The 18204-nt window shown below is 41.3% G+C and overlaps 1 protein-coding gene across 8 annotated transcripts in view; it reads left to right on the forward strand.

The window, feature by feature from the left end:
- Nucleotides 1–18204, forward strand: part of MIGA1 (mitoguardin 1) — an 83329-nt gene that overhangs the window by 40778 nt on the left and 24347 nt on the right. For all 8 annotated transcript variants that reach the window (XM_053247964.1, XM_053247962.1, XM_053247966.1 and 5 more), the window contains one exon: nucleotides 13975–14075. In XM_053247964.1, the coding sequence (XP_053103939.1) occupies nucleotides 13975–14075 (101 nt within the window). The remainder of the gene's footprint in view (nucleotides 1–13974; nucleotides 14076–18204) is intronic.

The following is an 18204-nucleotide window of genomic DNA, read 5'->3' on the forward strand; positions in this document are numbered from 1 at the left end:
TGGTCTTTTTCTGCCACAGCCTTTCAATTTCAATTTGTAGATCTTTGTATTTTGTGATTTTTTTCTATTTCTTTTTCTTCTATTCTGCTATCCCCTGGTATTGCTATGTCGATTATTTTAACTTGGTTTTTCTTTCTTCTCGACTACAGTTATATCTGGTGTACTGTGTGGCAGATGTTTGTCTGTTTGTAGTTGGAAGTCCCATAATATTTTTGCATCTTCGTTTTCTTCAACTTTTTCAATTTTATGGTCCCACCAATTTTTGGCTAGAGGTAGCTTGTATTTCTTGCAGATGTTCCAGTGTATCATCCCTGCTACCTTGTCATGTCTTTGTTTGTAGTCAGTCTGTGCGATCTTTTTACAGCAGCTGATTAGGTGGTCCACAGTTTCATCTGCTTCTTTACAAAGGCGGCACTTGCTGTTTGTTGTTGACTTTTTGACTTTGGCTCTTATTGCATTTGTTCTTAGTGCCTGTTCTTGTGCAGCCAGTATTAAACCCTCTGTTTCTTTCTTCAAGTTGCCATTCTTAAGCCATTGCCAGGTCTTGGTGATGTCTGATTTTCCACTTATATTGTGCAAATATTGACCATGCAGGGGCTTATTTCTCCATTTTTCTGCTCGGTTCTTGACTTGTTCTTTCTTGTAGGCCTGCTTTGTTTCATTAGTGTTGAATAGTTTCGCATTATTGACCATTTGAAGTGCATCTTCTTCACTGTCCTTGATATATTCTTCAAGGCCTCTTTTCTCCTCCTCGACTGTTTGATGGACTTGCAGCATTCCTTTTCCGCCTGAGCTGTGAGGGAGGTATAGCCTATCTACATCACTGCGGGGGTGCAGAGCATGATTGATGGTCATCATTTTCCTGGTGTTACAATCTAGCGTCTCTAGCTCTGCCTGGGTCCAGTCTATTATTTCTGCAGTGTATCTGATAACAGGCATAGCCCAGGTGTTTATGGCTTGTATGGTGTTCCCGCCACTGAGTTTGGACTTGAGGATTTTTCTAACTCTCCTGATGTATTCACTTCCAATTTTTCTTTTAACTTCAGTGTGTGCGATGTTATCAGCCTGGAGAATGCCCAGATATTTGTAATGTTCTTTCTCTTCCAGGTTCTTGATCTTGCTTCCACTGGGCAGTTCTATTCCTTCTGTTTTTGTTATTTCCCCTCTGTTCATTATTAATGCAGCACACTTGTCTAGTCCAGACTCCATTGCTATATCGCTACTGAATATACGGACAGTGTTTAGCAGTGATTCGATATCTGACTGGGACTTTCCATACAACTTCAGATCGTCCATGTACAGCAGATGGTTGATTTTACTGGATGTTTTAGATGTTTGGTATCCGAGGCCTGTTTTGTTTAGTATTTGTGAAAGTGGGGTCATGGCGATTACAAACAACAGAGGGGATAGTGAGACCCCTTGGAAAATACCTCTTCTAATGCTAACCTGTCCAAGTGTCTCGCCATTGATTGTTAACTGTGTACTCCACATGCTCATTGCTTTTTTAATAAATATCTGAATGTTTTTGCTGACACCAGTTGTTTCTAAACATTTTAGTATCCATGTGTGAGGCAATGAGTCGAAGGCTTTCTTGTAATCCATGCAACACTTAGATTTGTTTTTCTTCTCTTGCAGTTTTCTAAAATCATTTTGTCAATCAGCAGCTGGTCTTTTGTGCCTCTGGTGTTCGGGCAATTTCCTTTCTGTTCAACTGGAAGCTGCTTATTAGTTAATAAGTGTTGCATTACTTCATCTGCTATTATTCCAGTTAATAATTTGAACATGGTTGGCAGGCAGGTTATCGGTCTATAATTACTTGGAACTGCACCTTTTGCTGGGTCTTTCATGATGGGTCCTTATTATTATTATCATCATCATCATCATCATCATCATCATCATCATTTATATCCAAGGAGCCCAGAGCAGTGTACTACATACTTAAGTTCCTCTTCTTTACCTTACTATCTATCTATCTATCTATCTATCTATCTATCTATGTATTACCTACCCTCCCCCCCCCTCTCTCTATATATATAGAAAAAGAGGAAATCTGCTATCTTCCTATTGATGACTTTTTACACCACAAAAGTCACACTTCTCTGGAGAAGAGGAACCCAAAGAATCTATGAGAATTCAGGGTGCAGGAGCCTGTCTTTTCAGACTCCTGCACCTTGAATTCTCATAGGCTCTTTGGATTCCTCATCTCCATATTTGTTAGGAATCTAATATTCTGCGTTGATCATGGCAACCTGGATCCCATCAAAAATCCATTCCCCACTTTTGACAGGGCTTGTTTACTCCTCCAATTAACTGCTACCTTCAGGCCTTGTAATAATTATTATTCATCCCTAGTTTAGGTACCAACTTGACAAGGCGCCAATAAAAATGGGTCTTCTGGTCTCCTCCTTACATACATTCCAAGACCTGTAACCACAATAACAAATCTGCTGCCTTATCTTCAAACACTCTTTTGCTAAATGGTACCAAGCTGTGTCTCTCTCTTGCTGGAGGCCCTTTATTCAAGCAAAGTTAGCCATGGCCTCTCTGCTAGAGTCTTTCATAGAACAGAGCAAAAGGTTAGATTTTACATTTGGTTCAGTTTCTGGTCCCTTGTACCTTTTCAGTACAAGCTTCCATAGTCCAGCATAGTCCAAAAATAGGCCAGAGTATCACCATCATGCATTTTTTGGAGTGTGCCTATGACTATCCTGGCCATATTTTTATTCTGCCTTTTAATTAAAAAAAGAAAGAAAAGGACCCCCATGACACCTTACAGTAAGTTATGCAATAGTGATACTACTGGCCACTTAAGAGAAATGCTGTGATTAAAACTGCTGGCTACTGTCATAGGAACATAGGAAGCTGCCATATACTGAGTCAGACCATTGGTCTATCTAGCTCAGTATTGTCTTCACAGACTGGCAGCAGCTTCTCCAGGCAGAAATCTCTCTCAGCCCTATCTTGGAGAAGCCAGGGAGGCGACCTGAAACCTTCTGCTCTTTCCAGAGCGGCTCCATCCCCTGAGGGGATTATCTTACAGTGCTTATACTTTGTCTCCCATTCATCTGCAACCAGGGCAGACCCTGCTTAGCTACCACAAGACCAGCTTTCCTCTCCTTGGGAGTCTGTCGCAATCCCAGGAAAGAGACTCCTTCCAGGCATGTGCTGCCAGGCAGGGTTGTGGCCCTAGATTGTGATACCGTTTCTGATATTCAGCTGCGAATTCTACACATTCCATGAAGGCACCTAGAACAGAGGGCAGCATCATGGTGGCAGGCTCTGCCTTCTGCCCATTCCATCATATGTCTGCAGTCTGACTTCATACCTGTCTTATCCCCGTGATAGAGCACCTTGAAGGTTTATGATTCTATGGAATGGTGCTTATGCATGTACAAATGTGAGCACACTGTGGGCAGTTAACAAAAAAGAGCATGTGAGAAGATGGAGCTTAATGTTTAAAAAGAAAATTGCTATGAAAGCAGCATGGTTGACAGTTAATATAGGCAGGGATAAGAATTCTCAACAGTTGTGGTGCATTATCACAGAATATAGTGATAATATATTTGATAGTCAACAAAGGGCTATCTACTCTGGATTATTGTATCCTAGCATCGATCTGGGAAAAGCACTTTTATGAATTATATTCAGATAACAACCAATGCCTGGTAGAATCTGAAATTATTTTGGGCTCATTACCTGATTGGCCATCAGTTGTAGCAGAGGTTAAATATTTGATTTCACAATTGAAGATGGGGAAGGCACCAGGTCAAGATCTAATGCCCCTTGAATTAATTAAGGCTAATTCAGACTGGTGGGTGCCTATTTTGATCTCTCTCTTTTTCATTTATAGTGCCAACAAATCCCAAGGGACTGGGGAGTGGCCATTATTTTTCCTGTCTTTAAGAAAGGCAATAGATCAGACCCTGCTAACTATCCAACTTATAAGTCTTTTAAACCTAATTTGTAAACTTTATGCAAAACACCTTTTATGGAAATTGAAAGACTGACTTGAAATAGAGAACTGTATAGCTGAAGAGCAAGCAGGTTTCCATAAAGGAAGATCCACTCTGGATTACTGCCTAACCCTTCAACATCTTATAGGGTAAATAAAATAAAAAAACCAGAATCAGGTAAATTTTAAAAAATGGATTCTATGTAGCATTTTTTTATTTTAAAGCCCCCTTTGATTCAGTAACTGGGACTAAATTATGGGAGAAAATGCAAAGAACTACTATTGTCTGGCACTCATTGGTATTGATCCAGAGATTATACCAAGATACTTCCCTTAGAATTAGATGTAGCTTTTTGGTAGGGATGTAACCTAACCGATTACATCCCTACCTCAAGAGGAGTTAAAACAGGGATGCCTTTTGGTTCCCCTATTAATCAATGTTTTTATTAATTCCTTAGTTAAACTGCTTGAAGGTCAGAAATGTCATCCTTTCAAAATTGCTGACAAATTTATACTGATCCTTTTATATGCAGATGATTTGGCAATTTGTTCTAGAACTACTATTGGCCTGAGGAGGGCACGGTATGTACTCTCCCAGTGGAGTTGCAAGAATGAGTTGCAAATTAATCATAGTAAATCTAAGGTTTGTTTTTGTGAAACAGCCAAAGACGCACTGATGGATAATTAATGGGGTAGAGATCAAACAGGTAAAGTGTTTTAAGTATCTGGGAATAGATTTTCATGCTTCAAGGAGCTAGAATACTCAGATAAAACTCAGTTCAAAATGCTCAGAGGAGCACTGCAGCAATTTTAAGCTTTTATCGATCCAGAGAGGGTTGGGGGCTATTTTATTGAAGTCGTTGTTAAGCTTTTTGAGGCAAAAAAATTATCACAGTTGTTGTATGATAACCAGCTTGGGATGTACTCAAGTTTTACCTTGCTTGAGGCAGTCTAATCCAAATTCCTTTGGGCAATTTTTCAAGTCACAAGATGTGTTCCCAATGTGGTATTAAGACTTGAGGCTGGCCTTCTGAAGGTTCAGGCCTAAATAAGGTATGCAATCTACTTTTTGGCTAAAACGAAAATTACATCCATCTGGCATTGCCCCACTGATGTTGCTTAATGCTTTTTCAATCAACTTGAGGTTCTCAGCTGGAGGCAAAGCTCTTAATGTATGGTTTATCAGATATTTTACTGCCATTAGGATATGAGCGGTCCAAGGCAACAATAAAGCAGAAGGATAAATGATATTGAACTTCAAAATGTTATGAACATAGCATCTAGCTATTTGAATTTGGAAAGAAAAAATTGTAATTTTGAACTGGCTAACTCTCTCTCTAGTCTAACAGCTCCTAGTTATAGAAGAGTTTTTACCTTGGCAAGATGAAATGTCTTAACTTCAGCTGTTTTGTTTGGAAAGTTAGAGAACTTTCTGTATAGAGAAAGAGTATGCCCATGCGACTTAAGCTCAGTGGAGTCAATTGAATATATATATTTTTTCATTGTAAGTTTTATCAGGAAATATGGAGTTTTCTTATTACTCCTCTTTTATTGTCTTTCCCCAGTCATACTGAAGCTTATATATAAGCTTATCTTATTTACTTTTGAACCAGAATACAGCCATTAGTTTCAAGGTGGCCAAATTCTGCGTAGCTGTTTGTAAGACCAGGCACCACCTTTTTGGCTTAGGCTTTTAAACTGGTGTTTAATTTAGGTTGTTGGCTTGGCATACCATTAGTCTGGCACACCACTAACTGGAATAGATGGTGGGACAGTAAGATATTATTGATGAAGCAATGTATTATTATGCAAGGAGTGTAAACCTTGTTATTATATCTGGTCTCTGACTGAAATAAAGACTACTACTACAAGATGGAGCTGGCCCTTCACCATAAGTACATTAATTCATTCATTGTGCCTGAACGTTGCATATGTTTAAAGCTACAAACTAAAGAATGGTATAACTAGCTCCAGACATGCTCATAGAGCTTCTCCATTCCCCTACCAAGGCAATCTGACTGTCAAATTACAAGCTGCTTTTTAAACTCAAGGGAGTTTCTGTAATTAAAGGCCTCCTAGGAGCATTTGTGTCTGAAGGGCTTTGCCAGATTGTGGCCTCTCACTGCAGTCCTCCTATGTAGTTATGTGTCATTTCCATTTATGTGCTAGTAAGTCTCATAGATCCTTCATATAGACTTGCTAGCACATAACTGTGAGTAGACTGGGACCCTTTTAAACTGGAAAAGGGAGTGAGGTCATGTTCAGATGCCAATAAAACATCTGGCAGTCATGTGTTACTAAATCCCTAATGGAAAAGTTGGATTTTGAAATATGCAGCTCTGGACTCCAAAGCTGACTCTGTGGGTTTTAAAATAGATCTCATTCTTTTTCTTTTTTTTTAAGGTCCAAAAAAAGTGCCAGGTCTAAAAAAAGAAATGAATGGTTACGCTGAAAATCTGCTTGATCTTGAATTGTATGGAACCACAAATATTGTGCTTCATGTTTAACTAAGTGAACCCTCCAACTTTGGACATATAATTGATTGGAAGTAGTATTTTACTACTATCTATTGAGTGGCAGTAGTAGGAGGCAGGACAAATGGGATAATCGGCTAGCTTCTTCTATAGATAAGTAGTTTAGTTTATATCTAAGAGTAATAGTCAAATAGGAATTATTTCTAACTGGTCTCAACACTAGGTGGTAATCTACCAGTTCTAAAAAAAAAAAAAGGAACAATGACTGTGGAGGACTGGAATACTGAGAAATGGTTTAGGAGAAGCCCTCTTGACACTTTTCTGCTCATGTACATACAATTTGATTTTCCATTTCTGTTCAGTGGGAGGGGAACACACATTGAGAGCAAATTGAACTTGCGGCAGCCTAGTATCTTAGAAGCAAGATGGAACCGCTGCCTAGCATTTTGCCTTCATAGCCCTCAACACCACGTGTTCAGACTCTCCTGAAGCATACATTGTAGTACTGTAATGTTTTCCCTTGGAGCCAAACCAACCTACTACTTGTCTTGCCAGCAGCTGCAGCATACTTTGCTGACCTGAGGGAATTGCTGTTTCATGGGGGCAGTTTTAGGTAAGAAAATAGTACAACGGGAATTAGTGGAATCCCCCTTTCCTGCATGCCCTGCGCCTCTCATGCACACACGCTCCACAAAGCTACTGTTGGTAAGAAAGGATACACATTGGTTGAAAGCACACCTCAATCATGTGTATCTAGTTTGACCGCACACTTACTTGTTCTCCCTGTGCTGCTAGTGGAATGTTCATGAACATTCTGTGATATTGGAGCAATGCTGGCAAAGTGTGTGAATGTTGCATTAACATTGTAGGAATAAGTCTGAGTAACTGACTTTTTTCCATTTCTTCCCAGCTATTTCTGCTGCCCTATACATGTGAAGTATGTGAATACAAGTCTTTCCCATTTGATACTCGTGCATTACAGTACAGAGAAGGCAAACACTAATTATTGTGCCTTTATTTCACAATAAACAAATCCTTTATATTCATTCCTTGTGTTGCAGAAAGTAGATTACTTTTAATTTTTGTTTTTAAAATTTCATGATTGAACCTCACTGGATCTCTAGGTGGAAATAATATGACAACAAAGCTAGCTGTACTTTTAAATACAATGTTCCTTCTCTGCTGTTTTGATTGTATGTTAAATCAACTGTAGCTGATAAAATAGCATGCCTGTTTTGTATGCAAGGAGAGAGAGAATTGGAAGAGTACAAGAACGCTGAAAGATAGTTAATTCCTACTTCATTTTTATTTGTCCCTGGTAAGCCCTTGCAGGGAGCCCCAAGACTATTTCACCTCATTCCAGGAGGTGGCAGGCAGTGAGCGACATCAGCTTTCAGCATAGTCTGGAGCAGGTTGGGAATGACCTGGCATAATGCCTTGAGTGATGGCGTGCCAAAGCACTGGCACCACTGGCAATGCCCCGACACAGATGCTAGCATCAAGGGGCTGCGCCAGCCAGTCCAGTTTCACCCCATCTCCCTTGCATTACACCTTTACACTCTCATGCCATTGTAGCTTTGGGGTGTGTTGGGATGGATGGAGTTGAAATCCCATCCATTGCTGTGCACTCAGATGCAACAGTGGCACAAGAAAGGGGGAGGCAGCGCCTTGTGTACTGCCTTAGCTTTTAAGCAGGCAAGTTGAACATTCCATCCATCCACACGCACTGAGAAGCTACAGCGATGCAAGAAGGTGGTATGCAAGGCTCTGCCTCTCTCTTCTCTCACCATTGTAACTTTTCAGCATGCGGGGATGGATGGGGTTAAAGCTCCATCCATTCCTGTGTGCTGAGAAACTACAGTGATACAAAAAGATGGCATGTGAGACTACACCTTTCCCCTCCTTGCACTGCTGAACCTTTTTAGTGCACAGGGATGGATAGAGGGTAAATCCCACCCATTCCCCTGCTCTGAAAAGCTACAGTGTGGTGAGAAGGAAAGGCGGCAGAGGGAGTGGTAGGCAAATGAGACGTCTGGGCACTGGGAGCTGGATGCCTGCACTCTCTGCTCCAAGCCACCCCCTGAGGCCACAGCCTTACTTCACCTCATTAATGAGCCGCTCCTGGCTAGGAGAGAAAGCTTGCAGACAGTAAGAGGGAACATTTTAGATTAGAAAAAAAAATGAGATGCATCTGTTTATGCTTCTCTCTTGCAAGATCCAGATTCACTTGTAAGTAGGAAGTAGTAAAGTAGAGTCTTAATGGAACTAGACTAAACAAATGGATGTAATTTAAAAAGAAATTATGTAAGATCTTCTCTTTCTGTCTGCATCTGATAGTGAATGAAATATTTGTTTATCTAAGTGTGAATGTTGCAATAACATTGTTGGAATAAGTCTGAGTAACTGACTTTTCCCCATTTCTTCCCAGCTATTTCGGCTGCCCTTTACATGTGAAGTATGTGAATACAAGTCTTTCCTATTTTATACTCATGCATTACAGTACAGAGAAGGCAAACACATTATTGTGCCTTTATTTCACAATAAATATATCCTTTATATTCATTCCTTGTGTTGCAGCAAGTAGATTACTTTTAATTTTCATTTTTAAAATTTCATGATTGTGATTGAACCTCACCGGATCTCTTTAGGTGGAAATAATATGACAACAAAGCTAGCTGTACTTTTAAATACAATGTTCCTTCTCTGCTGTTTTGATTGTATGTTAATCAACTGTAGCTGATAAAATAGCGTGCCTGTTTTGTATGCAAGGAGAGAGAGAATTGGAAGAGTACAAGAACACTGAAAGATAGTGAATAACTACTTCATTTTTATTTGTCCCTGGTAAGCCCTTGCAGGGAGCCCCAACACTATTTCACCTCATTCTAAGAGGTGGCAGGCAGTGGGCGACATCAGCTTTCAGCATAGTCTGGAGCAGGTTGGGAATGACCTGGCATAATGCCTTGAGTGATGGCGTGCCAAAGAGTGGGCAACAGGTGGGCTGGAAACAGTGATCTGGCTGGCTGTTTTGAGGGCAACAAAGACTGCAAAGAGAAGTGTGTCTTCAGGCACTTTCTAAAGCCGGTGATGCCATTCCTGAATTCAAATAGTAGAGAGTAGCAGAGAGATTTTAGATTAGTGTATATTCTGAGAATGCCCTGTGCTTCCTCTCTTGTGTATATATAGGTTAGGATCTTAAAGAAATGCATAAATGTATTAATTGAAATGTTGAATAAAAAGCCTATTAAATGAAACTAGGTGCAGCTTTGATAGAGACCAATTCAAGCAAGTTTTTGAAATACTATGTGCTTTGTTAAGTTGGTTATATTTATTAATAATATTTTGACTAGATCTGTATTGTTGCTACTTCTACAATTCTGCAGCAGTTGTTAGGAATACAGAAGCTATATTTTCTCTGCTGTGTTGTTAGTTTACTTTCTAATACTTTCTTTTCTAATATGCCTGTGAGAATAAAGTAGATTGCAGATCCTCTGACAATAACATATTACTGCTTTATTCAGCTTACTACTCTATTGATGAACAGACAATTGTTAGTTTGCAGTGCCCTAAGTCCAGGTCTTGTGGGTGGATGGGGTGGGGGTGGGACACCTTATGTCTAAGGCTCAATCCTTGAATCATTATCCTTCACAAACACTACAGCCTCTTTTGATAGATTGAAATTTTCAACAATTATTCCTTTCCCCCCTTTAATTTACTGCTTTAAAAAAAAATACTGTCTCCCCATTGATGATGATCTTACTTTTGGGAAACATACTTTTCATCAGAATATATTATGCTTTGCAAAAAGAGTATTGGCTCCATCTTGGGAAATATGCTGCTTTAAATCAGACATCTTGAAGGACTATAGCTTCTAAAATAAGTATTTCAGAAGCATATAAGGAAACCAGCATTTCAGGCTTTTAGGCGATGAGAATCTGGGATAGACTGCTTAGGGCAGTTGGGTGGATCAAGCAGCTGTTCATTCCTGTAGCTTTCATGGTGCTGGTGACTCCTACTAAAGCTTTTCTGAACATTTGTACAGTATACATTTGTACATGTATCTACAAAAACATATTCAGTAATGAAGTGACTCCTACACAGCACTTGTCACTGTGCATTTGGCTAAAGGAGTTATTGTAGACAAGTTATGACAGTTGTAGATGCTTTAAAATATTAATTAGCCCGTGTTTTGCCTTTGATCTGCATTTGAACTGTGCCAAAAGATTGCCGCAATTCTGTCACTTGTCAAGTTAGCTCCCTTCTCAGCTATGATCTTATAACCCTTTTGTTCTATCATAAGTGGCAAATTTAGGTAGACTGATGGCCTAAATAAAAAATGGATGATGGAATAGAATACTCAAAATTATAGTTGCTACAACATTTTACTTAAAATGATAAAACATGGCTAAATTGAAAACTATTGTCTAGAAAAAAATATATTAAACAGCCTCTCTTTTACTGTTCCTTTATCAAACGATCAATCACTCTTCCAAGATTTGGAAGCTTCTGCTATTGGACCATATTCTTTAAAAGGTCGACAGTGCACCAAACATGAGTTCAACTGCTTGCAGCTCACACATGTATGCACACATACTTGGCTGAATGGGGATTTGGACTCTAGGCTCCCCGTTCCTAGTCCACCACTCTAATCATTACACCGTGCTGGATCTGTTCCATAGAGAAGGACCCAAGAGTGTCCAGGGCAGTCCAGGGCAGGTCTCCCTAGAACAAGCCTACATAGGGAAAACTCAAAGCTAGTAAAATCTTCACTTAGAATTTCTGGACCCCATGGTCCAGTGCTCCAGTGTAGGTACTCCACAGCTCAGGCTAAAGTGTTTGAACACACAGGTGGGTGCTCAGCCAGACAGATTCTGGGGCAGTAGAAGGCATGTGCCATCAAAGTTCCATGACCAAAGACCTTGCAGTTGGTTTTACAGAAATGTTTGGTGGGGTCCCTAACTGTGGGCATCCAGAACCACCAAGATCAGAAGTCAAGCCCAGGGATTCAAAAGTAAGTCCTTTACAGGGGGACAAGCCAAGGTTCTAAAGGCAGAGAAACAATTGGGGCAGTGGGGGAATTTTAGGTACCAGACTTGGATAACTTTATTTATTTATTTTATTTAAAATATTTGTACCCCACCCGTCTAGTGCACTACTGCTTGGGGCAGCTCGCAACATTTATAAAATAGTTACAATGTAAAATCAGACTAATAAAATTAACCAAATTAAGCTAAACAAGTTAAAAATTCAGGGTGCAGGTGTGATCATCGCTATTCAGAGGAAGCATAAAACACAAAGGTGCTATTTGAAAAATCTACACTACTGATTTGAGATTTTACCTTGAATGTATTTTGGGGTGGGGGGTGAGTGCCCTGTTTTTCAAGGATAGTTTTAAGGTTCTGGCTCTTTGCTTAGTTAAAATGCAGTTAGTGGCTTGGCTAGAATGCACGGAATCTGGGGGGAGTGTCATCTTTTACTAGGCAGCTTTTGCACTGTTCAGGGTTTGCATGACGCTGCTGTTTTTCCTCCTGGCACCAAGTGCTCATCAGTGCTCAGCTCATCAGTTCTCTGCTTCTAAGAGGAAAGCAAGCGGGGAGGCTGTCTGGTAACAACTAACATATGAAAATGGATGCGGCAGTACACTGTGGGACTAAAATACATTTTCTAGATCTGTCTGTGGTATTGTTTGTAATAGGGATTAGGCATGTGCCCGAAATGTTTCGGAGGCCATTCTAAAGGCCTCCAAAACGTTTCGGGTTTGGGGCCGTTTCGGCGCCGGCGGGGGTAGCGCTTTAAGGGCGGGGGAGGGTGTACTCACCCCTCCCGCCGCATTTCCCCCGCCGGCGCGCTGTCGGTTTTAAGCCCCTCGGGGCGACAGCGTTCCTCCCTGCCGCCCGTTTCTGCCATCGGCCGGAAGTCGCAAATGTGCGTGCGCCTGTTGCAGAGGGAGATCCAACAGTGGTACTATCAGATCCAATAGTACTGTTGGAACTATCCAAATGAACAGCCCTAGTATATTGTCAACCTCCATGCAGTGACCAAAGATACAGTGACACAAGGTAAAAGGGTCATAGGTTGCAAAGGTGAGAAATTGGTTTTCTCATTCTTGACCCCTTTTCTAAATGTTCAGATTTCCTTTCCTTGTTTTTTAAAAGGTAATTTTCCCTTAGCTGTTTCCCTTGCTGAGATAAAGAAAACACAAAGGCAACATTAACTTGCTAGCTTGAGTCAGACAGATACTCTGTCTAGCCTTGTACTGTGTATTCCAGTTGGCAGTATGTCTCCAAAGTCTCCAGTAGAGGTCTTTCATTTACAGGAGATGCCAAGGATTGAGTCTGGAAGTGGTAGAACACATGCTTTGCATACCATGGGTCCCAGTTGCCAAGTAAAGCCTAAACTGGCTTCTGACCAAGGACTCTATAACGATTGGGTACTTGGCACTGGTTTTATTAAAAGGTTAATAGGTTTACATTAGAAGTATTTAGATGCTTGCTGTTTTGTATTGGCCTCTCACAAAATTTCTAGCTACAGGCCTGGGTAAATATCTGTGTTTTACTGAGAAGTAGCATGACCAGCCAAGTTTTGCTATAATAATGTAATCTGTCTGTGAACGTGCTTCTTTATTATGAGAACAGTGTCATCTAGTCTAGCTGACAGCATGCACAGCTAATGCTGAAATTTGAGAGGGGTGGAGCTCAAAACAAGGATCCCATTAAAAATAGTATAACTTTGTATTAAGGGTCACAATTAACATGACAAAGCACAATGGCTTTAATTAGGCTGTGGTATATTTTTAAGCATTCAATTGAAAGTTACTCACACGATTTGTCAATGTCCTGTAGTAATGTGAATTTTTGAGTGAGAATTAATTCAGATCTAGTCTTGAACAAGCATGAAGAGTGAATAACATTGATTTCAACCAGATTTCAGTTAAATCTCAGTGCTGATTTCGTTATTGTAAAATGCAGTAAAATGCAGCCCTTCTTGTTTTTAAAAATTCTGGGTTTTGTCTCTGTAAACTGTGCAATTCTCTTAATGTTTGCTTCAGAAAATTAAAAATATGAATATAGCAAAATGTTTACATTTAAAGGCATTTAAAATGTTAAAATGGATCCTGGAATATGAAGACATGTTACGTAAAGTGCAGCTGCCTTTGTACAGAAGCACTGCTGCATAGAAAAGTGCCTAATTAGGCTTTCCTTAAAATGTTAAAATAAAATCCAGATGTCTTTTGACTTGTTATATTTTTCCAGACTACTGAATAGACTTAAATTGCTCTTTTGAAAGTGTTAAAAGATGAAAGACCTCGTCTGAATCCTTACTTGACCATGACACTTAATGGTTGAGAGAACAAAATGAAATGAAGCCATGTTGAAACTCACCTTGAGCTAGGACAGGAAAATACACCTAAATAAATCATTACTACTACTACTGCTGCTGCTGCTGCAAATATTTAAATGTTAATTATTGTGCTTAGTCACTATTTGCTGACATTTTTAACAAAACGCGGAGTTTATTAATGAATTGCCTTCCCTTTTTTTAAATTTTAAGATAAAGACACAGATATCACTGTGAAGGATAATACAGTTGAATTCAGCCTGCGGGATACGCTAAGCATTGCATCAACAGATTCATTTGTTTCAGCAGCTGAGGTATGTTGAAGCCGGTTTGTGTCCTTTTGCATAGCCATCATGCCTCAGAGGCAGGCCTTCACAACATATGTGGATCCAGCCCATGTAGACTTTTTTTTGCTGGCCCCAGGGGTGGCCCAAACCTTTCTGTGGTGCCTGAGGTGAGATGCAAAATGCTGCCTTGCCCCATGGCCCTGGTGGGAGTCAAACCACTTTCAAAATTAACTTTGCAAGCTTTGAAAGTGCCTGAGGCTCAGGGAGGAGGAAAGGTTGCTAGCAGCCTCCTCTACTCTCTTCATGCTGCGGGTAACTAATAATTGCTTTCATTAATATTTTAAATGAGTAACTAATCATTACTTTCATTAATATTTGATAATTAATTTTAATGTAATCATTAATGTACTGAACATTTTATCTCTGCCCCTCCCCCCACAGCAAGTTATGATTGGTTCTGCCCACCAGAGTATTTGAGTTGTGCACCCCTGCTCTAAGGCCACAGGTTAATCAATTGTCACTTCTAGACAGTACTGACATCTCTTAGAACAGGATGCTAAAAAAAATTAAATACATTCCGGGCTGTAGATCTGTCGTTTGTCTGCAGCTTTCTAGCACAGTGATTGTGTTTATGTGCAGTGAAAAGATGTATGTGTAATCATCGCATGCACTGAACTACTCAGAGATTTCATACTTTTTCCTACATGCTTTCTATTTAGGAGGCATGTATTGCCTTGGTCACTCTGATGAATGACTGAAGCTGAGTGAAGGACAGAGTGAAACATATACATATGAACTGCCTTATACAGAGTCAAACCTTAGGTTAAGCAATTCTGTCTACACTGACTGGCAGTGAGTCTCCAGGGAATTTTGTCATGGCCAACCTGAAGATTCCAGGGATCTTCTGCATGCAGAACATGTGTCCTCCCACTAAGCTATGACACATTCTCATACAATCAGCTAATTCAACTGAACTTCTCATGACTGTCAAATAGGGATGTGCACGATGATCTTCAGCACCGGCAGGGGTAGAGCTTTAAGAGCGGGGGAAGGTGTACTCACCCCTCCCGCCGCATTTCCCCCACTGGCGTGCTGTCGGTTTTAAGCCCCTCGGGGCGGCAGCGTTCCTCCCTGCCGCCCTGTTTCTGCCCTCGGCTGGAAGTGGCCAGAAGTTGCGAGTGCACGTGCGCACGCGCGCGCACACGGCAGAGGGGCGTGCGCACGCGCACTTGCGACTTCCGGCCGAGGGCAGAAACGGGGCGGCAGGGAGGAACTCTGCCGCCCCGAGGGGCTTAAAACCGACAGCGCGCCAGCGGGGGAAATGCGGCGGGAGGGGTGAGTACACCCTCCCCTGCCCTTAAAGCTCTACCCCTGCTGGCGCCGAAACACCGAAGCGGCCCCTAGCCCGAAACGTTTCGGAGGCCTTTACAATGGCCTCCGAAACGTTTCGGGCACATGCCTACTGTCAAAATCATGGTATTGTCCTAGATAGACTGTCTGGGTGGGAGGCACTGCATTACTGTATTTCTCCTTCTACCTGGAGAGACAATTGCAGCAGGTGATCCTGAAGGACTACCTTTTTAGACTCACCACTTTTACTCTGTGGGGTCCTGCAACATTCTGTCTTGCTCCCCATACTATTCAATATCTACATGAAGCCACTGAGAGAAGTCTTTCTGAGAGAAAAGCCATCATTATGCTGGTGATACCATCTCTGTTTCTCCATTTCACCTAGTTCAGGTGAGGCAGTGGAACCCTTAATCAGTAGGATCAGTGATGGATTGGATGTGGGCCAATAAACTGAAAATCAGTCTGACAAGATTGAGGCCTTGTTGGGGTTCATCTGCCCATGGAAGTAGAGTTCTGGAGTTGTGCTGCCCCTAAAGTATGAAGCCCACAATTTGGAGTGCTGATTGATCAGCTTTGTCACTGGAAGTGATGAATGACATGGCATAAATTACATGTCGTGTCAATGGCATGTAGCACTTTCCATAAGCTAAGACTGAGACTCCAACTGTAATCCCTCCCATAGGACGTGGATGACCTGGCCACAGTTATCCATACACTAGTAATTTCCAATCTTTATTTCTTCAGTGCACTATATGTGGGTCTGTCTTTTTTCCAAAAGCTTCAGTTAGTTGAGAATGTAGCTGCTAACTGGGGATAGGCCTGTAGAAAATATGGTACCAGTTCAGAAACAGCTTCATCAGATAAAGTAAATGGACAAGTCTACTGGGTCAGGGGTGGGCGGGCATGAAACAGCTTCCTGTTTAGTTCTGTTCATGCAAAGAAGTGTGATTTTCAGTTATCCTCCTTTTCCCTCAGCTCCCCCCTGTATCCCCCAAATTTGTCACTAAGGGTTGGGAAACTCTCAGTAACATATTTGTGGGGTATACAAAGTGCTGTAGCTTGAAGGGGAGCTAGCTAAAATTGCCTATTGCCACTTAACCCTTGTATTTGATTCTTTATCTGATTGGTCAGACTCGATGGTTTACACATCAAAATTCAGTTCTTAATCCAGGATTTCTCTTGTAAAGGGGATAGTTTTACTCCCTGCCTTCAGTGAAATCTGACAGGTTTCTGAATTTTTTAAAAAAGTGCTTCTTAAAGGGAACAACAAAGTTGCATTATCCTTTCACACATCCTTCCTTCACCGCCAGCAAGTAAATATAGGCGTTGATATTACTGTGTAAAACAAGTGGCATAGAAGCCCTTAGATGCTAACCGAGCAAAGAGGCACCATTTAAAGTGGTGATTCTCTTAAATTTAGCAGAGGGAGACCTGTCCCTATCAAGCCCCAACACAGAATCTTTCCAGTGGTTGCTGATGTTTGTCTTATGTTACTTTGTAGATTGTAAGCCCTTTGGAGACGGAACTACCTTTACTTACTTACTTACTTACTTACTAATTTTTCTACAGAAAATTCTTTGAGAACTTTTGTTGATAAGCAGTATATACATATTTGTAGTACAGGTTGAGTATCCCTTATCCGGACATCCAGACTGCTCCAAAATCCAGACACCACGCTGTAACAAAAACAAAAAACAAAACGCCTCAGCTCACTCGCTCGCAGATTCCCAATTTTGCTGCTTTTTAACATGCAGTCAAAACTTACTTATTTCAGAAGGCTGCACACATCTCATCCACCTCATTGCCCACCCGGGACATTTCTCCCCTGGTTCTGTTGTCCCAAGCCCACTCCCTGCTGTCCTCCCTTGCATCGCTTCCCCCCACAGCTCTGGGGTCCCCACATACCCCACCTACATTGGCAACCACCAAGTTCTCTTCTTCAAGTGGGGGGGTGGGCTGCAGATCCTGTGGGCAGGAAAAGACACAAAGGCTCCTTTCTGGGGGAGGGGCCAGAAGGGAAGGCGCCTGTGCCGAATGTTTCTTCCCAGTCGCCTCTCTAGGAACCTGGACTCCCTCAGGTTAACCCTTAAACTGGCCTTCCCCTGGCAGGAGGCAGCAAAGGGGGCTTCTCCATCCCTGCCTTGCAAGAGAGAGCAAAGATAAAATACAGTAACCTTTCGTGTTTAGACTTGGTTCCCATGCCCAAGATATCTCATTATGCAAATATTCCAAAATCCAGAAAAATCAGAAATCTGGAACATTTCTGGTCCCAAGCAGTCCGGATAAGGGATACTCAGCCTGTAGTCATAAATGCAGTCTGACACAGCTTACTCAGACTAAGAATATCCCTTGTGTTTGAGCCCTATTCATGTATCCAGTAACTGTGAACAGGGCACTTTCAAAGTTAGACCCTGCAATGGGGTCACGTCATATTTCAGAAGTGTGCTTTACACTTCCTGCGTCGTGACACTGCGTTCCCTACGTGGACAGCAGGGTGCTGTTCACATTTCCAATGTCTTGTTTCGAATTTAATCACTGCTATATAGAGCTAGGACCTCATATATCTGGCATTAAAAAAAGCTGCTGTTTTTTCGGGTTGTTAGTTTCTGCGAGACTGCTCTCCCTGCTGTTTACATTTCAAATGCGAATTGCCTGAACGGAGACATTTTGCTGCGGTTGATCAGCTAATCTGGAAAGCACCTAGTATACACGGTAACCATGTTGTAACCATGTACATTGTATACTATTACTGAACTTTAGAATATGGCTTTGAAGAAAGAGATTTCAGTAGTGCAATGCTCCAGTC

The sequence above is a fragment of the Hemicordylus capensis genome, chromosome 4, assembly GCF_027244095.1.
Source record: "Hemicordylus capensis ecotype Gifberg chromosome 4, rHemCap1.1.pri, whole genome shotgun sequence".
In the NCBI taxonomy this organism is placed as follows: Eukaryota; Metazoa; Chordata; class Lepidosauria; order Squamata; family Cordylidae; genus Hemicordylus; species Hemicordylus capensis.